Source organism: Coffea eugenioides, chromosome 2 (assembly GCF_003713205.1).
Source record: "Coffea eugenioides isolate CCC68of chromosome 2, Ceug_1.0, whole genome shotgun sequence".
Classification (NCBI taxonomy): domain Eukaryota; kingdom Viridiplantae; phylum Streptophyta; class Magnoliopsida; order Gentianales; family Rubiaceae; genus Coffea; species Coffea eugenioides.
Window position 1 is genome coordinate 9,800,479 of NC_040036.1, and position 22,918 is coordinate 9,823,396.

General features: G+C 35.9%; 2 protein-coding genes across 5 annotated transcripts; both read right to left on the reverse strand.

The window, feature by feature from the left end:
- Positions 1-8,248: 8,248 nt before the first annotated feature.
- Positions 8,249-10,825, reverse strand: LOC113763866 (bark storage protein A-like). Of its 2 annotated transcripts, XR_003467417.1 has the most exons (7): positions 10,557-10,825; positions 10,333-10,400; positions 10,056-10,211; positions 9,216-9,425; positions 8,882-9,058; positions 8,412-8,668; positions 8,249-8,377 (listed from the first exon to the last, which is right to left on the reverse strand). XR_003467417.1 is itself a non-coding variant. In XM_027307843.1 (6 exons), the coding sequence occupies exons 1-6, from the start codon at positions 10,777-10,779 to the stop codon at positions 8,465-8,467; spliced, it is 1,038 nt and encodes a 345-aa protein (XP_027163644.1). In that variant the 5' UTR covers positions 10,780-10,825; the 3' UTR covers positions 8,249-8,464. The 2 variants fall into 2 exon arrangements, 1 of the variants encoding a protein (XP_027163644.1); XM_027307843.1 differs by having other exon boundaries at positions 8,249-8,668.
- A 4,788-nt stretch (positions 10,826-15,613) lies between these two features.
- LOC113763868 (bark storage protein A-like) lies at positions 15,614-18,332 on the reverse strand. 3 transcript variants are annotated; one of them, XM_027307847.1, is made up of 6 exons: positions 17,991-18,332; positions 17,855-17,922; positions 17,331-17,375; positions 16,933-17,142; positions 16,209-16,388; positions 15,614-15,972 (listed from the first exon to the last, which is right to left on the reverse strand). In XM_027307847.1, exons 1-6 carry the CDS (start codon positions 18,241-18,243, stop codon positions 15,820-15,822), a joined length of 909 nt encoding a protein of 302 aa, XP_027163648.1. In that variant the 5' UTR covers positions 18,244-18,332; the 3' UTR covers positions 15,614-15,819. The 3 variants fall into 3 exon arrangements, with proteins under 3 accessions (XP_027163648.1, XP_027163647.1, XP_027163646.1); XM_027307846.1 differs by having other exon boundaries at positions 17,241-17,375; XM_027307845.1 differs by having other exon boundaries at positions 17,220-17,375; positions 17,991-18,331.
- Positions 18,333-22,918: the final 4,586 nt, after the last annotated feature.

Here is a 22,918-nt window from a genome sequence, read left to right on the forward strand (position 1 = left end):
TAATAAATTGGTTATAGTTGTCTCGCACGCGCTAAACAACCAACCCTTCCTTAATTTATCGATAGCTAAGGTACGACCGTTAGCTATTTCTCTAACCCGAAAACAACCCTAGGTACGACCGTAGGATTTAATTTCTAGATTGCATTATTAATTAGAAAGGCCCAATCCTAGCTAACAAACACGCTACGAGGGTTTATTTAAGCTAGATCGCATGTTCCCCTGACATAAACCCAATTACGCCAGTTGCTACAAAGACAGAGATAACGAACAATTACGGATTCAATTACCTCTAGTTAGCAAAATAACCTATATGAATAATTAATTATTGCGCACTAACCAATCATACACAAGGCTATAGCGATTAAAAGCAAGGAACATGTAAATATCAATAAATGAAGAAAACAATTAACAATGGTTTAGATCTCACAGTATTAGTTGAACCAATTCATCAGTTACTCCCTTGACTAGAGTTAGGAGGTTTAGTTCCCCATAATTAGAGTACAGGCCATGCGGCAGAGCTGGGGGAAGCCGTCAATTCTTCAATCAAAGCAAACGGAAGATTTGACCCTTCGTTCACTTCGGTCAGCCGAAGAAAGAAAGAAACAACAATGGATTACGATTGCTTTCAATTGATTTCCAAGGCCTCAATTTCCTTCGGTCAAAGCCAGAATCAAAAGCATTTTCAAAGGTCCACAATTGCGGCTCCTTTTAGCTTTCTTTCTTTTCTCACACAAGAATCATACGAGAGATAGGAAGATTGTTTGATTCCTCAATTTGGTCCAAACAAAAGAAAAACTCACAGGCTTCCCAAAGTCAACAAAGGTGGCTATTGCCTTTCTCCCTACAAAGCTGCGGCTGTCTAGTCTCCTTCCAGAGCCAAGGAAAAACCAAAACAAAGAGAAAAAGAACTCCCCCTCTAACCTAAGCCGCGCGAGAGATAAATAGTATCCCCAATAGCCGGGAATTGTTACTTGTCCAAAATTGCAGCCAGACTCCCTAGAAATATATTAAAATAAAATCTATTACAATTAGGTTTCTTCAGCTTCTCAAGCGGACCCCACAGCGACAAATCTTCTAAGTTTTGATTTTAAGTACTTTTCAACGTCCTTTCCTGCAATTAGCATCAAAACAAAATATCAGTAGAATCCACCCAATTAATGAAAGTATTTAGTCAATTAGTTGTGCAATAATGCCCAAAATACCCACTAAAATGCACCCTATCAATACGCTACCTCCTCATTATTTGAAAACACCCACATTATCCCCTCGTGCTTTGGACTAAAGTGAAATTTGACCGGTAACCTATATGCTACCTGCAAGTGATGTATTATTATTTTTTTAATATTTTTTATTTTATTGTCACTTTTTCTTTTAATTTTGGTGCTTTGACTTAATTATCATAGGTATTTTTACAAATTTTATAATTAGTGATGCACTTTTAAAATTTTCTAAAAATTATTCATACCCTCTCACTTTTGCTCTGCCATCTCTCTCTACTGATCAGTCGCCACCACCGCACGCGGCGTTGTCTTCAAAGATTCTTCTAAAACAATGGCTCCAAAATCCAAATTCACCCAAATATCCAAGAAAAAATTTCATGAATTTCATAAGCTTCCATCATAAAATTCTTGAAAAAATGGACAAATCAGATGAGTGAAAATGGCATCCCCTTCAAATTGAAACACAAATCTTGGGTCTGGCTTAGCTCTCAGCTCTCACGTTTATGTGCAACTCAACCACTTTTCCCCTCCCACCGCTCACCGTGCTAATCCATCCATCCTGAATCACGCACCCTTTATTACTATGCTCCGTTGCTTTCAAGTCCAGCTGCACCAAAATATTGCCCAAAAATTTCCCACCCAACTTCCACCCGTAAGCTGCAGAAGTATTCCTTCCTTTTCCCGTATATATCTCAATCTTCAAACCACAAGTCTTACCTCTGGCAGCCAATTTCTCAACAAGCTTCTCAAACTCCAACTTCTTGAAGTTAAACCCAGCATGAATCCTGCTCTCAATCGCATCAGTACCACTCTCCTGAGAAAGCCACGGGGCTGTCGAATACTGCATTGGGAAGCCTTTGAGCTTGATTTTACAGTAACACAGGGTCGTGGTGGTCGTTGACTTAGACCAAGAGGATGGGGGAGGAAGCCTCACCGCCAAGTTTCCAATCACAATTTGGACGAATGGACGAGGATTCATTGTTTTGGTCCGTCTGGAAAAGAATTGCAGGATGTAGAACGCAGTTGATGAATAGGAGATGCGGTGAGTGGGAACGGCGTAGATATAAGGGATGTGGGGATGCAGATTACGGAGGCGGAAGATAAAGACTAAAGGAAGCGAAGAAATGTTAAGAACGGTTTTAGACTACAACTACAAGTCCTCTTCTTCTTTCTACCCGAAATCGTAGCAAAAATGAGACCCACCTGTAGAATTCCTCTACCCAATTTTTAGGTCTTTGATGGCTGATCCGGTGGTGCCCATTTTTACCGTGAGGGACTAGATCTGTAGCAATACATAAAAGTACAAACTGACCCACTACCTCTCATATTATGGTACTCCAAATTTGCAGGATTTTAGACTTTGGGTGGAGAGGATAGTCGTATGAAGTGGTGGTTCGGGTGGAGATGGGGATGGTGGTGTGAAATGGTGGTGCAAAGTTCTAGTGGAGGGGATGGTGGTGTGAAGTAGTGGAGGGGGAAGGGGAGCAGGAGAGAGGAGGAATATGAAAGAAAATGTGAAAATGAAAAAATGAGCAGATGCCAAGACCCCCTTGCTTCGATGTTGTGGGTTGTGGAGAATGTGAAACGGAGGAAGAAAGAGACGAAGAATAGAAAAAGAAAAGGAAAAAAAAAGGAAAGGAAAAGAAAATAAAATAAAATGAAAAAATTAATAATAGACAGACTACAGGTTCAATAGCAAGTCAAAAAGCGTAATTCTACTCTAATCCAAAGCACGAGGGGGTAGTGTGGGTGTTTTTAAATAATGAGGAGGTAGCGTGTCAAATAGTCAAACCACAAGGAGGTTTTGTGTATTTTACCCTAATTAGTAAGTACTCTTTTTTAAAAAAAACAGAATTAAAGTTATTTAACTTCTTGATGACTCAAATTCGTGACCCCTCAGTTACGAATAAAGTGTGTGTTTTACCAATTAAATCACGTTCTATTATCTTACACATTGATAGTTGTAGGTCTTGAATAAGAAAAATATTAAGTTGAAGCAATGAAGTGAAACTTGTAGCGCAAGGGAGTTGATATTCCTACTAATCTAAGTGTACATAGCTCGCATAACATGAAACAAAGTTTGACATGGAACCTTATCCAAATGTGATAGCTTTCTAGTGCAGTTACCACATGAAATTATTTAACTTGGATGTTGTGATTTCTCCTCGATTTCTATCATTCTACTTAAATAGCCCCTTTGGGAGGACAAATTTGGTGAGAAAAGAAAGGAGTAAGAAAGAAAGTAGAATATTTCTGGCATTTAGGAGTATTTGTAGGAAAAGAATAGAAATAAAAGGAGGGATCTCACGTTTCTTTCAAACTACAAAATACTGTTAGTCCAAAATGGTCAGTCCAAAACTGTTAGTAGCTGAATAAATAATAGCTATACAAAATTTGAATTTGAAATTCAACATTTATACATATGTCATAGATCTAATGGTGATAGTGTATACATTATTAGTGCATATAAGATTTACTCGTATTTTAATATAATGTTTTGTGATGTCACGTGAATTTCAAGTTTTAAGGGCACTTATGTTAAATATTTTCCTTTTACTTCTCTCCACTCTCAAATAAAGAAGAATCATTTTATTCTCTTTATTTCCAAAAGCTCCCAAACAACATGAAAAAAAATTACAATATTTGCTATTCTATTCTTTTCTTTTCTAACTTAAACTTTCTCTCTTTTTTTCCCTTCTGCCAAACTAGTCATTGGTGTCAGCTGTTTTGACTATTGTCTGTCCACTATCCTCCTACTACATAATGAAAGATAACCTTAAAAACAAATCATATTTTCTGTTTATGCAAGATCATTCATGGAACTTGTAGTTAGCATTCAACACACTCCTAGTTTGTTTCTCTTTTACATCCACTCATTAGAGTCGTGCTGATGGCAAATATAGATAAACGTGATACATTTTGAGAGTTAATTAGGGCTTTTTGTTGTACAAATGCAGGAGCTATGAGCTCATCAGCTATCGTCATCCGATACCGTGAGCTCCTGGCTCTGTAATTTATGAACATTATAGGGCCAGTCCACAGAAGCAAAAAGAATGAAAAATAGTGATATCCGCAGGAGATGCAGTTTCTGAATTGGTAACTATATCCTATAATATATTTAGATGATGCAACTTTATTGCCAAACAACAATGTGCCTAAACAATAAAATTGTTTCCTAAGATGCTCTATGCTATGAAATAGCCTTAAAACTTTGGTATTTGACATAAAATGCCAGCCATGAATTCAACAATCACAATAAACAAATCGTGCAAATGTTAAAATGCCTGAAATCAATTTCTTGTGGCCCGCATAAGAGCCAATCTCACAAAGAGCCCTAAAACTACTTTCGCCACAATAAAAGCGTGCGAAAGAAAGAAGCCATATATGCTTGGAGCTGAGTGAAAGGGCTGTCCCTTTCTAACCAACGAAGATAAGATATAAAGGGCCGATAGAGCTAGAAATGCTCATACGGGTCCAAGTGGTAATTTGATGTGACATTGTGCACTTCTAAATGTACATGGGTCGCATAACAAGAAACAAAAGTTTGGGATGGAACCTTAGCTAAATGTGTAGTTGATAACATGAAACAAAAGTTTGAGATGGAGCCTTGAATGTAGTAGCTTCCTAGTGCAGTTACCATGTCGGATGGTTTTACTTGGATGTTGTGATTTTCCTCGTTTTCTGTGCTTTTACTTAATGTCACTTGATTTTCACTATTGTCTGTCGGCATCCTCCTACTACATAATCAAAGATAACCTTAAAAACAGTTCACATTTTCAGTTTATGGAGCTTGTGGTTTGCATTCAACATTCTGAAAACCCAACTTATTGTTCGTTTCTCTTTTATACCCACTCGTTGTAGTCTTGCAGAGGGCAAATACAGATAAACGTGATAGAATTTTGAGAGATAATTAAGGTTTTCTATTGTATCAATGCAGGAGCTACGAGCCCATCAGTTATCTTCATCCAATACCTTGAGTTCCTAGCTAGCCCCGTAATATATGAACATTATTATAGGGCAAACTTACAGAAGAAGAAAGAATGAAAAATACTAGTGATACGTACATTCTGACGTGGTAACAGTATCCTCTAATACTTTTAGATGTAGAACGTATAAACAATACAACTTTATTGCTAAAGCACAAAGTGCTGAACAAAATTGTTTCCTAACATGCTCCAAGCAATAAAATAGTTTTCAAACTTTCGTATTTGGCATAAAATGCCAGTCGTGAATAGAGTAAATGGAGAAAAATGTCGTCCAACTATTACTTTTATCGCTTTTCATCACTTAGTTATTTTTGTAGCTAAAAATGTCACTTAACTTTTTTTGTAGCTAAAAAATGTCATTTAACTTTTTTCTGAACTAAAAATATCACTCAACTATTTAAGGATAACTTGTCAGTAATTACGTTAAGTTTGTGCATCAAAGCCATGGGAAAGTCACACACGTGACTTGCACGAGAGACCATTGAAGGGTAAAAATGGGACAATTTTGAAAAATGAACAATATTCTCAGTGTCAAAAGTAGTTATATTAAAGGATCAAGAACTTTAATTAAAATACATAGAAGTCCCAAACTTATACCTCTTTTTTTTTTCCAACAAAGGCTCTCACTCCCAAAATTGGGCCATTTGCACGATACGTACCTACTGATGCTAAAATCTTCACCTGAACTGACTAGAATACAATTCACCCAAGCTGCTCTTGTAAGTTCTCTGTGGACGTCACCCAAGCTACCGGAGATTATTTGTGCTTTTAGGATTTTTATTGTTCCACAAGGAGAAAACTAGAAGTTAGGAGAAGCTGATATCATCTCTGTGCTTTTAGGATTTTTTTTTTTTTTTGAGACTCTGACTATTTTGTCCTGGAGCTCTTTGCGCATATCATGCATGCTATTTTCTGGTAGCATTTATGGCCTAAATTTAATAGGATGACCAAGAAGCCGCGTTTTTAATAGTTGGGTGACACATTTTACTAAGGGGAAAAAAAAAAGTTTAAGTGCCATTTTATGTTTTAGAAGAAAAAAAGTTAAGTAACATTTTTTACTGACAAAAAAGTTAAATAATGACAAAAAGCGATAAAAGGTAATAATTTGATCGCATTTTGCACCATTTGGCCCGAAGTGAAAATAACAATCACAATAAACAAATCGTACAGATGAAAAATAATTTCTTCTGGCCCGGGCCCGCATAAGAGCGGGTGAAAGAAAGAAGCCGTCCATCTCCATGGAGCCAGGTGACGGGGCTGTCCCTTTTCGAACGACAAGGAAAAACATAGAACGTGCCGACATTAGGGGCTAGGAAAGGAATCCTCGCCTGGGTCCGTTATTTTTTAAAAAACGTGCGTAAGCCAAAAGGATAGACATATGGTTATCCTGAGATTGCACAAAGGAGATGAGGAAATCCGCGGGTCGACCAATTGTGGATAAACTGAGAATTGAATGAAAAGTTTTTTATTCTTTTTCTTCGGAATCTGTACTAATTGTAACCCCTCTTATGAATGCTTTTTAAGTTTTTTGAAAGCTTACTTTTTTTTTTACGGAAGATATAAGTTGTACTACAAGTCACGCAAGTGCAGTCAAGAGGGATGTTTTAGTATGAGAAATAAAAAGATAAATAAAAAGGAATTCGATTTACAAATTTTAGTTGCACAAAAATTATTTTTACTAAATTACATAAAATTAAACAAACCAAATGTATGCACTTATTTTTACTTCCACTGTTTTTAACTTAAATTAGAAAATCCCTTTTCATCTTATGATATTTTCTTGAGAATAAAATGAGAAACTAGAAAGGAAAGAGGAAAACCCAAAATTAAAAGAATTGAAAGGTTAAAAAAATTGTATTTTAGGAAAGTGATTTGAATATTTTTTTAATCATTTAAGGAGAAGATAGATCTCTGCAATTCCTCTTTTATAATTTCAATCATTAAGGTAAAAATTTTTGTGGGAAAGAGGAAGAATTAAATAAAGAAGAAAGAGAAAAAGAAATAAAAGAAAAGAAAACAAGGTAAATGAAAAGTCAAAATAATGCAAGGGCAATTTTGTCCTAAATGGGGTTAAGTGAGCAAAATTAAAGGTTAGGGGGTAAACTGACAAATGGGGTATTCTTTAAGGGGATAAAATGTGATTAACCCTTGAATATAAGAGTGCCAAAGATTTCGGTCTTATCAAGTGATTGACGAAGATAGCCGTGTTATCCTATACCGCATGCCCGTGACTGCTATCAAAACTCTTTATCAAATATTGATCTATAAACCTTTTTTTTTTTTTTTTATCGAAACGGTAGTTTTATATATCACCGCAAAAACTTTATAGTAATTGGACAAGGGTCCAAGCAAACAAAAGGGACAACAGTCCCACAATATTCAAAAAATATTGATCTATAAACATGCCAAAATATTTTCATTTAAGATTTGATTTCTTTGTAATATAGTTCATAAATACTTATGTAAATTTCTCATTCATTCTTGTTCCAGTTGGAGTACATAATCATGGTCCTAGAAGTATTTAGTTGTGAAGGCTTCAGCTACAAATGTATCAGGATTAAGTTCTTGTTAAGTTGAACGGTGGTTCAATCGTTTGTCTCCCATGATGGACAGGGGGGTAAAGGAGTAGGTGGGTTGTGAGCAGTTCATTGTTAAAATACTTAAAACTACCTGTCTACATTAAGCTAACACTGGCAGCAGCTGTGGAATAAAATTTTCTTGCAATTTTTGATAGGAGTTTAGAGACTGAGTCGCTTTTCTTTTTTCTTTTTTTTCTTTGGAGGTGTAAGTGTCATTCATTCGAGAGCAAATAATCCTCATTAGGCATTTCACAGTTCGAGACTCTAATGTCAAAAGTAATTGATTCAGGTCAAATATATATGGTATAGGCCAAAATTTAGACCTCGTAATTGAAACATTTAAAAGCCCTTTTCAAGCTTTAGCAAGCAGGAAGCACGTCTAAATCTGCCATCATCAATAGTTGAATTTTGCCTTTTCACTCATTTCAAGCAATCATGAAGGAAATAGACCAACTCACTCATGTATGATATATCCAAGTAGCATTCAGCTAGGAGGAACTGCATTGCATGCGCTTCTTATTATTATTCAAACAAGGGAACACACAATAACTTACTGGTACATTTTACATAAAACGTCGTTGCTCCAAGAGACTTCTATTCTTGAAGCACATTTATTCTTCCTAGACAACTTAGTTATTAGAAGCGCAGATACGGTTGATTGATTCAGCGCTCCTCCTGATTAAGCTGAACATTTACGGTTGCCACAGATACTGCTCAAACGAGGTGATGGTATAGTATCAACAAGTGCAGCAACGATTTTCTCGACATTTATTGCAAGAAGAGCATCATAACGCTCACTCGAATCCTCTCCTTCTTCTGCTCCAGCAAAATTAGCCAGTCCGCGGATGGCAATCACTTCTGACTGGCCATTCGACAAGGATGTCTGCACATAACCAAAGACAAGTCAACTTGCTGCTCCCATGTATACACTACTGTTTTCTTTGAGAGGATATATTTGAGATCAGATATTCAGTTGCAGGGAAGATTCTTCAAATTGGTTCTAGTTTGATGAAGATACGCTTTCACAAAAGAATAAAGTAGAAGAAAGCAGTGAGGATGAAAGTACTCGATCTGGTAACAAGACAATAAAAATTACCATGATTACTGCTGCGCTCTCCATATCAATGGATGAAACATTGAAAGCACTGTGGAGGAAATTGCTGTAAGCTGCATTCTCAACAAAAAAGTCGGCAGTTGTGCCGTTGACTCCAAGAACTAGCTTAGGCTGTTTCGGGAGGCAAACGCCGGCTAGGCACAGGTCTAGCTCAATTCCCTGTTTGAACAAAACTACCACCGTCAGAATCAAAAAGAATTTACTAAATTGAAATGTGCGAAAGGGGTTATTTTATTTTCGCTTGAAATAGAATTTGGCAACTTAAAATAAAGGTAAAGAGAATGTTAATTCTAGATCTGAATCTGAGCCTTATTACCTCTAGAGTGGAAGCGATTTGCAGCAAATTCTCGGATGCCGGGAACCAAAATTTTCTTTCAGGAACATCAGGCTCTCCTGTCACGGAAAAGAAGCGCTCTTTCATATAAGCCACGCGACCCAACAGATTAAATCCGAAAGAGGGAACGTGATAGCGACTGAACTGTAGGTCAGCAACCCCATTATCTGGCTGTGGTGCTTTCTCGGATTTCTGCAATATGCATGCATGCATGCCCAGATGAAGATACACGCAAAAATGTAATTCCTCGAATATTGAAAAAAAAAAATAACACGTAGAATAATTTTGAAGCAAGGAAAGGACTAAAATTTTGTCCACTTCACAGAAACATAAATAAATAAAGAAAATGCGGAATTCAATTGCACCATCAGGTATTTAGACTTTCCATTAATTGGAGCTGCTGTCTACTGCATACGGAGTGAGGAGAAAAGCATCATCCAAATTCAAAAGGCAACTGGTTCATAAGCCTTGCTTGCGAATTTCAGTAATTAGCACATTTTTCAAGCCTTTTTTCTCTTTCTTTCTTTCTTTTTGTTTTTTTTTTTTTATAAGTGAGAGATCGTAAATCTAAAATCTTCTACTTACAATTCATTTCACCTTATCACCCAACTCAACTCTCCCCTCTTCAACGTTTTGTTTCCACGGTTCTTTTATCAAGTTGAGTGTAGTGATTGAATTGTTGGCAGTTGGCGCTGATTGTGTGCGCTTGATTTTGAGAATCATTCTCATTGAAAACGCTTAGACGCTTATGCTTTATGAATCTTTAGGTTTTACCTTTAAGGGAAAAAAAAAAAAACAAAGAAACAAAGGAATTAATATTACCAGCCAGTCCCATAATCCAGTTTGAGAAAACTGCGTTGGGATTAAAACATCTCCTAAGGACAGGGAACTGTCGGCGCCGCCCGCAGTGCCATAGTGTATAACTGCTCTAATTGGGAAGATGTCCAACAGTAGTTGGGTCGTTGCTGCAGCATTCACCTGATTAATCCAATCCAAGCAAAATTATTGAAACCTTTTTTTTACTCTTACAAAAGCTCCCAAACTAACGAAGGGTGGCAAAACTAGAAACTGGGACCTATTGGAACTCAATCACGCTTACCAGTCCAGCTCCACATCCGACGATAATGACACTATTAGACCCTATGGTCCCGATGTTAAAACGCCTGCCTGCAATGAAATAAATTATTAGGTGATAAAAAGTCAGCAACAAATTTCGATCATTATTATGAGGAAGAAAAAACAGTAGGAGTAATAATTAACGGTTGCGTAGCAGATTTAATGCATGGGAATTATATATATATATATATATATATAGATATTTGCCTGACAAATCCACGTAGGGGAATTCTGGATCAGGCTTGAAGGCACCATCAACAGAAAAGGGCGTCTCCTGATTGCCGCTACCAGAGGAGATAAGACCAAGAAAAGGCGGTCTAGCAGACAACTCCTTGATTGCCCGAGGCAAAGGAGCGGCTAAAACATTGACCGCTAGAGAAGAAATCACAACTGAAACCAGTAAAAGCAATTTCATTTGTTTTCCAGCCATTTTATGCTACTTCTATCGCTCTCCTAATCTCCTTGCTCTCTCAACTCGACTGCATGGCGCCTATTTATAGCACAAATTGCGGTAAGATTTGCCAGCTACCATCTGTAAATACACTCTTTAACTTTTCGCCACAAACCATATTCTCTCCTGCTTTATTAACATTGTCGCTTTCCAAATTATGTTTCTGGGGCCAAATTAACTGCACCGTCAGCAATCCATTACTGCATCGTCAGAAACAAATTGACTCGCTAAAGTCAGTAATCAATAATGTGGTCCAACATTTCAATTATTTTTACAAGAATTAAGGTCTACCAGTTGTAGCACTTCCTCGATCATCAGATGGTTATCATTTCATGTTCTTTGCAACCAGCCATACTGTAATCTCAGACATGCTTCCTTAAACATGGACCGAATTGTGTTGTTAAAAGTTTAAGCATTAAAAAAAAAATTTTGATTTTGATGCATCATTTAACTACACGGTTTCCTAATTCTTTAAAAAAAAAAAAAACTAACAAGTATGCTGAAATTTCAGAGCTTTCGAGGAAGCAAACGGCTGGCTTTCTGGCCGATGACTGATGACTAAGGATTTTTTTTTTTTTTTTGGTGAATGATTGATTGAGGTAGGAGATGGAGATAGGCCATATGCATCACGCGCTATAAATACTAGTGGTAAGAATAAAAACACCGTTTTTTTTGCTTTGAGCTGCAAAAGAAAAGAATAAGAATAAATTAATCAGATTTAAATACATGTCACGTCCGGTAGATATTAAGTGCTTGTTCCGAGCTGGTTATTATTGTCAAGTTTGTTAGCTATAGAACACAAGCCCAACACCAACGTGGAGATTGAAGATGTTATGTTTCACAAAAAAGCATTGTATAAAGGCACACATTGATATTAGTTAATTAGTAAGTACTCTTTTTTTAAGAAAAAAAGAATTAAAGTTATTTAACTCCTTGATGACTCAAATTCGTGACCCCTCAATTACGAATAAAGTGTGTGTTTTACCAATTAAATCACGTTACACTATCTTACACATTGATAGTTGTAGGCCTTGAACAAGAAAAATATTAAGTTGAAGCAATAAAGTGAAACTCGTAGTGCAAGGGAGTTGATATTCATACTAATCTAAGTGCACATATCTCGCATAACATGAAACAAAGTTTGGAACAAAATTGTTTCCTAAGATGCTCTATGCAATGAAATAGCCTTAAAACTTTGGTATTTGACATAAAATGCCAGCCATGAATTCAACAATCACAATAAACAAATCGTGCAAATGTTAAAATGCCTGAAATCAATTTCTTGTGGCCCGCATAAGAGCCAATGTCATAAAGAGCCCTAAAGCTACTTTCGCCACAATAAAAGCGTGCGAAAGAAAGAAGCCATATATGCTTGGAGCTGAGTGACAGGGCTGCCCCTTTCTAACCAACGAAGATAAGATGGAAGGGGCGGATCGAGCTAGGAGCCTAGGAATGCTCCAATATGTGATCTGATGCAACACTGTACACTTCTAAATGCACATAGCTCGCATAACATGAAACAAAGTTTGAGATGAAACCTTATCCAAATGTAGTCGCTTCGAATATGGTGCAATTACCATATCGAATGGTTTTACTTCAATACCTTGAGTTCCTAGCTAGCCCTGTAATATATGAACATTATTATAGGGCAAACTTACAGAAGAAGAAAGGATGAAAAATAGTTTGATCATATATATACTTTCTGACGTGGTAACAAAAATATCCTATGATACTTTTAGATGTAGAACGTATAGACAATGCAACTTTATTGCTAAAGAACAAAGTGCTGAACAAAATTGTTAAGTTTTAAAACTATTATTGTATTTGACATAAAATGCCAGCCCTGAATAGAGTAAATGGAGCAAAATGTCGTCAAACTATTACTTTTTTCGCTTTTCTCGTTACTTAATTATTTTTATAGCTAAAAATGCGACTTAACTTTTTTTCGTAGCTAAAAGATGTCATTTAACTTTTTTCTTAATTAAAAATATCACTCGACTATTTAAACGTAACTTATCAGTAATTATGTTGAGTTTGTGCATCAAAGCTGTGGGAAAGTCCTAGACGTGACTTGCACGAGAGACCATTGAAGGGTAAAAATGTCCAAATTTTCTTTTAGGGACAATTTTGAAAAATGAACAATATTCTCAGTGTCAAAATTAGTTATATTAAAGGATCAAGAACTTCAACTAAAATACATAGAAGTCCCAAACTTATATCTTTTTTTTTTTTTTTTTTTTTAAAATGCTCTCACTCCCAAAATTGGGCCATTTGCACGATACCTAATGATGCTAAAATCTTCACGCGAACTGACTAGAATACAATTCACATAACTTGTATGTTCTCTGTGGACATCACCCAAGCTGCCATGACAGCTACCGGAGATTATTTGTGCTTTTAGGATTTTTATTGTTCCACAAGGAGAAAACTAGAAGTTAGGAGAAGCTGATAACATTTCTGTGCTTTTAGGATTTTTTTTTTTTTTTTGAGACTCTGACTATTTTGTCATGGAGCTCTTTGGGCATATCATGCACGCGATTTTCCAGTAGCATTTATGGCCTAAATTTAATAGGATGACCAAGAAGTTGCGTTGTTTTTAATAGTTGGGTGACACTCTTTACTGAGGATTAAAAAAAAAAATTTAGTGACATTTTTTACTAAGAAAAAGGTTGGGTGACAGAGAGAGATAAAAGGCGATAATTTGATCACATTTTGCGCCATTTGGCCTGAAAATAACAATCACAACAAACAAATCGTACAAATGTAAGAATCGACGGAAACAATTTCTCCTGGCCCTGGCCCTGGCCCGCATAAGAGCCCATCTCACAAAGAGCCCCTGAATGTACTTTCGCCACAACAAAAGCGTGCCAAAAAAGCCGAGTGGTTGGGCTGTCCCTTTCCGACCGACGAGGAAAACGTACAACTGAACGTGCCGAGGAAGGATGGGAATCGTCCTATGGGTCCGTTATTGTTTTAAATTAAAACCGTGCAAGTGGATCGACGTTGCTATCCTAAGATAGCACAAGGAGATAAGGAAATCCAGGTCGACCAATCGGAGTTTTTTGCCAAAATAACATATTTCTTTCTAAAAAATATTTTCAACGTGATTCACTTTCAAATTTTATTCCCAAATCGATGTTATTGTTGACACTTAATTACCCTTATTGCCATGTAGGATAACAAAAAGAAAATATTTAATCTAGTCTATAGTTTCCAACAAAAACTAAAAATTTAAACTTTTTTATTATAGAGGCACAAAAAAGTTACATAACTTCGATAATTTTCTTATAATTATTTAATATAAATTCTACGATTATTGACCTTGCTATTATTGCTCTCTGCAATTTTTTTAAATGTATCAAACTTATTGCATTTTTTTTTCAAAAATAAATTTGCAAAATGCAAAAATTGCAATGAAAATTGTAAGTAATAACAAGAAAAAGTTACAAAAACTTCAAGGCTATCATATTTGTTTATATTATGCTTCCTACTCTTTGAAAAGAACTTTTACGAAAAGTAATCAAACTATTGTAATAAAGATAATGCTAAAGTTTCTCAAAAGTAAGACAAGCCATTAATTGATGTTGAATAAATGTGCAAAAATACTCCAAGTATACGAGATTATTTGATCATATAAAAGAGAGGCACTACAAATGAACATGCTTATATATGTGGTGAAAATCAAACATATTGAGCATGAATCTATGTTGTTACGTAGTTTTCCTCTTAGACATTTTATCAAACACACGGTGTGAGAAATCATTTGTTAAAATAATTAGTATTTAAAATTTTTTTGAAAGCCATAGGAATATTCCAAAAATTGCGCAAAAGAAAAGACAAGATAATAATCTACGTTTACCTTGAGATTATCAATTCGAGGAGAATATTTTCATCCACAGATACAATATCAGGAATGATAATGAAGTTTTAAATGTTGTTAATATAAATATTGGCTTCTTACAATTACATTTGACAAGAAAAAATAATGAAAGGACAAAAAATAACAAAAGGAAAAAAAAAAGTGGGAATGTGTAGAGAGAGAATTGGGGAAGATATTAGTTGGAAAAGAGAGATGGAATATGTCTCTATCTCTATCCTGCCACATATGCAACCTATATGGCAAAAAAAGAATTATAAAGGTAATAAATTTTAGAATTAGATTACTTTGGATATATGTTTCAAAAGAAGAGTTATTTTAGCAATAAACTCCGACCAATCGTGGATAAACTGAGAAACAAACGTAGACTAAGATTTTAGTTACGTGAAATATCGCACGAGACAAGTCTTCAAAATTTTAGAAATTTGTTGTGAGCGTCAAATGTTTCGACATATTCTGATTCTGATCGTAATCTAACCACATTAAGTTATATGATCGAAGTCCAAAAAGAAAAGAAAAGAAAACCAAAAAAAATTGAATATCAGCAGCTCAAACTGTTGACGCTTGACAAAAGTTCAGATGGAGAAAATACTGGCATATGACGAGCGATACTGGAATTTGCTGACAATTTGTTCCCCAGCTAATTAATAATGTTTTGCTGCAGTATTAATTGTGTTTGACAATAATGTCGTTAAATCTTGACTATGTAGTTTATGAGTAGGAGTTCGAAAGCTGGATTCTGTTGGAATGCCTGATAACATTTTGTGGCTCAGCACACTTCGTGATATCATCCTAAACAAAGAATGAATGCTATGAAACTGGATGGAGTCTTTATTCACAGATTTTTTGTGGCCAGTTTTTTTTTTCCTTCCTTTTTTTTTTTGTGTAGGAGAATAAGCTCCCATCTCAATCAAGCTTCATAAAAATCGTAATGAATGGCAAAATTTCATGCTCGTATGGATATTGTAATGAAAGTCTTGTACGGTTAATTCTATATATGCCCCCCGATGCAGTGTGGCAGAAAACAACAATATTGATGTCATCAAGTATATTGCGAGTCCTTAAACCACATTGATGTTTATATGGTGGCCTTTGATGAGGATTATTTGCATCTTTGTGACTAAAACTTGTAAATGACCTGCTCATAATGCCTTCACAAATTGAACAACAGCTTTGGCGGCATTTGAAGCTGCCAGAGGCCCAAATAAGTCGATTGGATTCTGGCCTTCTTGTGCTCCAGCTTGGTCGGATAGTCCTCGGATGACAATAACCGGAAACCCATTTGACAGACTTGTCTGAAAGGCCAGAACACACAGACAGTTAATTATCTTGGTTGTTAAAGGAATGATTCTGAGAAACGATGATTGAAATCTGTTGAGAATTGAAAGGTATGTGAAAATTGATCCAACTTCTTGGTTTCCGCATTTGTCAAGACGAATTTAGACTGCAGATTTGCAGAACAGGTGATCAAGAACATGACCAAGCCTGAGTTGTAATGGCTGAAATACACGGACAAGAGAAGGGAACTTGCCATGACCACGGCTACACTTTCCATATCCACTGAGGAGACTTGGAAAGTTTTGTATAGGAACTCCCCATAAGCTGCATTGTCAAGGAAAATGTCAGCAGTTGCGCCGCTGAGTCCAACAACTAGCTTGGGCCTTTGAGTTAGGCACGAGCTCGAGTTCACGCACTGCTCCAGCACCATCCCCTGTAACAGGAAAAATAGCACGAGTCTTGAGTATTTTTGACACTTAATAATTGCTAAGGTTTTTCAGGCTTCAGAACCAGAACGAATGCAACGGATCATAAGCATGGTTCGAAGTGTCGGCCGAGACCGAGACGAGATGACTCCAAGATACTTGACTCGCCAAGAACTCGGTCGAGTCACCGAGAACTCGATCGAGAAATCTCCGATACAGATTGTCTTGGCCCAGTCGACCCGAGTCATCTCGAGTCAACTCGTAAATTTACATTTTGCAAATTTTCTTTTGCTAATTGTTTTATTATTTTTTTGTTTAGCATATTTTTGAATATTATTTATAATTTTTAAAATATTAAATATTTCAAAATTTGCATCTTGTCGAAACCGTAACCAATATACCACGACCGATGTAAAACGATTCGTGCCGCGACCGCGACCGCGACTTTGAACCATGATCATAAGGGAGTCCTATACTAATAAATCTTCGATTGAGAGAGAAGAGGAAAAATACAGAAGATAAGAGAAGGAATTGTGTCGAGTCATTTCTTACCTCAAGACGAGTGTTTGCTAATTCAAGCCAATTCTTGCTTACGTGAAACCAAAGCTTTCTTTGAGCAGTATTGGGCTTTCCCCACTTCGAAAAGAACTGCTCAGTGCTGTATCCAATGCTCCCCAATTGATTATATCCTCTGGACGGCTCACTGTAGGCTCCAAAATCCAATTCAGTAAAATCACCTGCTGGGATTGTCGCATTAGGCTTCTGCTCAGGAAAAAGATTCATGTAAATCAGTCGAAAACAGATGTATTAACATGTTAAAAGCAAGAAATGGAAGTTACGAGCCAATCCCATAAGCCCGCCTGAGCAAACTGCTTGGGGATGGTAACATCTCCTATGGACATGGAATTATTAATACTGCCCGCGATGCCAAAATGCACTACTCCAATTACATCAAACATATCTAACATTTGTTGCGTTGCTGCTGCAGCATTCACCTGAGTGAAACAGGATGATGTTTGTAAGGTTGTCATTGACCAAAAGGGAAACCCAAAAAAATAAGACGAAGTACAGGAAAAAAAATACATAAATCATAGAAATTAAGCACTTTATGTTGGAAAATTTCTCTTTGTCTAATATTGTTCAGTTTGCTGCATCTAATCTTAGCTCCTTTAGAAATGCATCAATTCTTTCTCATGCCCCAATTCAAAGGGCTCCTATACATTTAAAAAAGCAATAATAATAATAATAATTATCTGACTCAGCTGAGGATCTGCTGTTTCTCGAACAAAAGAATAGGCAGTTTGGTTTGTAATTTAACTTCATTTTGAATACGAGCTCGATGTTCCAATTTGTATTACCATAACAGAGACGAAAGTCAAGAAATACGCTTCAATTTCTCCTAGGAAGAGTTCTACTCTTTTCTTTCGTCAGAACAAGGCACTATTACGCGAACTAGAGAAAATATGAAGCCTACCATTCCAACCCCGCATCTCACATAAATGACTTTCTTTTTTCCCATCTTCCCTACTCGGAAACGCCTGCCTGCAAGAGAATAGTAGAAACCAGGACCTCTTCCTCAATAATCAAAGTTATATACGGACGGACTTTACCTGACAAGTCGACATAAGGGTGTTTTTGGTGTGGTTTGAATGCACCAGTGTCAAAGAAAGCATCTTCTTCTGGGGGATAAACCGTGATCAAACCAAGATAAGGCCCCCTAAGGTTAACCTCCTTCAGTATTGTTAATGAAGATTCTAATTTTTCTGCTGATGACAAAAGGGCTGACAATGACAGACAACACAACAGAGCGGAAGCAAGATCAATCATCACTAATCCTCTTTCAGTGACTTGTTTTGCAGCCATTGTCGCATTTCTTTTAGCATAGACGATAACTAATGTTGCTTGGGATTTCTTTTGTGACCAAGCATTTCTTTTTTTTTTTTTTTGCTTTGAGCTGCAAAAGAAAAGAACAAGAATAAATTAATCAGATTTAAATACATGTCACGTCCAGTAGATATCAAGTGCTTGTTCCGAGCTGGTTATTATTGTCAAGTGTTAGCTATGGAACACAAGCCCAACACCAACGTGGAGATTGAAGATGTTATGTTTCACAAAAAAGCATTGTATAAAGGCGCACATTAATATTAGTTAATTAGTAAGTACTCTTTTTTTAAGAAAAAAAGAATTAAAGTTATTTAACTCCTTGATGACTCAAATTCGTGACCCCTCAGTTACGAATAAAGTGTGTGTTTTACGAATTAAATCACGTTACATTGATAGTTGTAGGCCTTGAACAAGAAAAATATTAAGTTGAAGCAATAAAGTGAAACTCGTAGTGCAAGGGAGTTGATATTCATACTAATCTAAGTGCACATAGCTCGCATAACATGAAACAAAGTTTGACATGGAATTAGAACAAAATTGTTTCCTAAGATGCTCTATGCAATGAAATAGCCTTAAAACTTTGGTATTTGACATAAAATGCCAGCCATGAATTCAACAATCACAATAAACAAATCGTGCAAATGTTACAATGCCTGAAATCAATTTCTTGTGGCCCGCATAAGAGCCAATGTCATAAAGAGCCCTAAAACTACTTTCGCCGCAATAAAAGCGTGCGAAAGAAAGAAGCCATATATGCTTGGAGCTGAGTGACAGGGCTGTCCCTTTCTAACCAACGAAGATAAGATAGAAGGGGCCGATCGAGCTAGGAGCCTAGGAATGCTCCAATATGTGATCTGATGCAACACTGTACACTTCTAAATGTACATAGCTCGCATAACATGAAACAAAGTTTGAGATGAAACCTTATCCAAATGTAGTCGCTTCCTAGTGCAATTACCACATCGAATGGTTTTACTTGGATGTTGTGATTTTCCTCATTTCCTATCCTTTTACTTAGTGTCACTTGATTTTCACTATTGTCTGCCCGCATCTTCCTACTACATAATCAAAGATAACCTTGAAAACAGTTCATATTTTCTATTCATGAAAAATTGCTTGTGGAACTTGTGGTTTGCATTCAAATTTCTGAAAAGCCAACTTATAGTTCGTTTCTCTTTTATACCCACTCGTTATAGATAGTTGTGCAGACGGCAAATATAGATAAACGTGATAGAATTTTGACAGATATTTAGGCTTTCTGTGGTATCAATGCAGGAGCTACGAGCCCATCAGTTATCTTCATCCGATACCTTGAGTTCCTAGCTAGCCCTGTAATGCATATGAACATCATAGGGCAAACCTACAGAAGAAGAAAGAAGGAAAAATAGTGATACGTACATTCTGACGTAGTAACAGTATCCTATAATGCTTTTAGATGTAAAACGTATAAACAATGCAACTTTATTGCTAAAGAACAAAGTGCAGAACAAAATTGTTTCCCAAAATGCTCCGAGCAATAAAATAGTTTTGAAACTTTCGTATTTGGCATAAAATGCCAGCCGTGAATAGAGTAAATGGAGAAAAATGTCGTCAAACTGTTACTTTTATCGCTTTTCATCACTTAGTTATTTTTGTAGCTAAACAGTGTATACACTATTATCGTTGGATTCATGACATGTGTGCGAAAGTTGAATTTCAAATTCAAATTTTGCATAGTTGTCAATCATAGTTGTCAAATTCAAATTTTGCATGGTTGTTAATCATCCAACGCTGATAATATATATACTGTCAGTTTCGGAAAGATTAATCCATTTTTTTTTTTTGAACAAAGGCTCTCACAGCCTCACTCCCAAAATACCTAACGATGCTAAAATCCTCACCTGAACTGACTAGAATACAATTCACCCAAGCTGCTCTTGTATGTTCTTGTGGACATCACCCAAGCTACCATGACAGCTACCGGAGATTATTTGTGCTTTTAGGATTTTTATTGTTCCACAACGAGAAAACTAGTAGTTAGGAGAAGCTGATATGATTTTTTTTTTTTAAAGACTCTGACTATTTTGTCCTTAGAGCTCTTTGCGCATATCATGCATGCGATTTTCTGGTAGCATTTATGGCCTAAATATAATAGGATGACCAAGAAGTTGCGTTGTTTTTAATAGTTGGGTGACACTTTTTACTGAGAATTAAAAAAAAGTTAAGTGACATTTTTTACTAAGAAAAAAGTTAGGTGACAGAGAGAGATAAAAGGTAATAATTTGATCACATATTGCACCATTGGGCCTGAAAATAACAATCACAACAAACAAATCGGACAAATGTAAGAATGGACGGAAACAATTTCTCCTGCCCTGGCCCTGGCCTGCAGTAGAGCCCATCTCACAAAGAGCCCTGAAAGCACTTTCGCCACATACAACGTGCCAAGCGAGGATAGGAATCCTCGCATGGGTCCGTTATTGTTTTAAATTAAAACCGTGCAAGTGGATCGACGTTGCTATCCTCATATTCCACCAATGTTTTAAAATTCGAACTGTCAATTGAATCGGTGAAATGAAAAGGTCGAGATTTCACCGGTCGAATCGGTTCAATCTCAGTTCAATGATTTTTTAAAAAAGTAATTTATATAAATATATATATGCACAAAATAAGACATGCAATAAACTAATTTAAAACTTTATATGATGAAAAGTTTACTATTTTTGAATAACTTGGATTTTCAAAAATAAATTTTTTAAACTATAAGTTAAAATAAATAAATTTCATTTCAATTTCAATTTCAATTATATCTACCAAAATAATCTTAAATCTAACCCAAAAATATCACAATATTTTAAAATTATACAAAATTTACGTCTATGAGAATTTGACATTGTGAACTTAAATTTTAACTTACGTCTTTGGGATTTAGAGATTGCAATTTAAAAAAGAAAATTTGGAGTTCGAAGGAAATCAAGAGAATCGAAAATAGAAATGCAAACTTGATAAGAAAAAAAAATGAGATAAAAGTGAGTGGTTGTAGTATTAAATAATTTGGGTTAAAGAAAAATAATTCTTTTTTAACTTTTTTCAATTTAATGGACAAAAACAAAATTAAAAAGATGGAAAAAAACATCAATAAATTAAAACTAAAGAGATTTGATTAAAAAGAGAGTGACAAAAAAAAGAGGAGAGAGAGAGTGTGTGTGTTGAAAATTAAAAAGAAAGAGTAATGAGAGAATGAGATTTTGCAAGAAAAATGAAAAAAAAGAAATGTGGATGTTTGTTTTATATATATAAGTTATAAAAAAAAAACAAATAAGATATGATGGTGCAATGGTTACTACATTGGTCTTTTGTTACAAAGGTTTTGAGTTCGAATCTTGATAGAAGTATTTTGCAAAACTTAAAAAAAAAAAAGGGGGGAAACTTGAAAACCGGTTCGATCCGATGTAGCGGTTTTCACGGTTTTGACCGGTTTTCTGACAAAGTCAACACTACCATAGAATCGGACCGATACCATGGCCGGTTCGCAGTTCAACCGGTCGAACCGGCCGGTCCAATCCGGCTTTCAAAACACTAGATTCCACAAGGAGATAAGGAAATCGCCACAAGGCCTTTGGCCTGGTAATCACCATCAACTTGCTAATTTTTTTTTGTCTCTGCTAATTTCTCATTTTTTTCTTCGTCTCTCTCTCTCTCTCTCTCTCTCACACACACACACACACACACACACACAAAGAGACACACAGCCCCCCAAACATGCTAACCTCATACTCACATTCCCTTTCTTCCTTTATGTTTACATAAATTCTCTCATAAAGCAAGGCATCTCTTCATTCCATCATTTTCTTACCCTTTAATCTCAGCCTTGACTCATCCTGTTTCTTTTTTCTTGTCTCTCGATCCCTTTCCTTTTATATTTTTTTACTTGGCAAGCATTCTCTGTTGATTCCTGTGAAGACATATTTCCACCATCATTCTTGATCTCTTTATTATCAATTTAAAGGAGTAAAACACAATTCGAGGTGGGATTTATTTTTTTCTGCTGTACATGCACTTCACTAAGAACTGTACAAAATGGACTATCCAAAATGTAATGAACTTTTACTCCACTTACAGTCTTATTAAGAACTTCCCAACTGCGACAACAGCAGTTTCCCATGTCTAACAATCTTCGTGTATCATAACTATGTTTCTCACAAATTCTTTTTCTAGAGCCATCCGGATGTTTTTTTAGGCTGAAAGCCATCCAAATTTTATTAGAAAATCAACTATTTTTAAATACTTATTCATATACCTTTAACTGTTCAACTGCAACATCGTCCATGAATATCATAGCAAGTCTAAATTCATGAAATTGCTCTAATAAAACATGAGATTACCAATTGACAAAACTTCTGATAGCGAGATAGGCCCACGCATTACATTTCTTAAGGTCTGACATTGATCGAAGGCAAGAACAAATTGCCAAACAAACTGCGCATGATAATCTTCTACCACAAATTAATTGAGGATGAAAAAGTCATGTACTAAATGATTCAAGCTTTCTTCAATCCATAAACAATTCCTAATCTTCTAAGCAAATTCGAGTTCCAAATTTTTCAACTCTCATTTTCAATAATATCTTTCTTGTTTGACAAATGTGCTAAGTTGCTGACTCTGACAATCTACC

Excerpts from the sequence above, each read along its gene's own strand:
- LOC113763866 (XM_027307843.1), bottom strand. The coding sequence starts at position 10,779 with ATGGCTGGAAAACAAATGAAATTGCTTTTACTGGTTTCAGTTGTGATT. Across the intron at positions 10,401-10,556 it reads CCCCTACGTGGATTTGTCAG|GCAGGCGTTTTAACATCGGG; the intron begins GCAAATATCTAT and ends ATTTCATTGCAG. Across the intron at positions 10,212-10,332 it reads TCGGATGTGGAGCTGGACTG|GTGAATGCTGCAGCAACGAC; the intron begins GTAAGCGTGATT and ends TGGATTAATCAG.
- LOC113763868 (XM_027307845.1), bottom strand. The coding sequence starts at position 18,243 with ATGGCTGCAAAACAAGTCACTGAAAGAGGATTAGTGATGATTGATCTT. Across the intron at positions 17,143-17,219 it reads CGGGCTTATGGGATTGGCTC|AAGCCTAATGCGACAATCCC; the intron begins GTAACTTCCATT and ends TTTCCTGAGCAG. Across the intron at positions 15,973-16,208 it reads AAAGTGTAGCCGTGGTCATG|ACAAGTCTGTCAAATGGGTT; the intron begins GCAAGTTCCCTT and ends CTGGCCTTTCAG.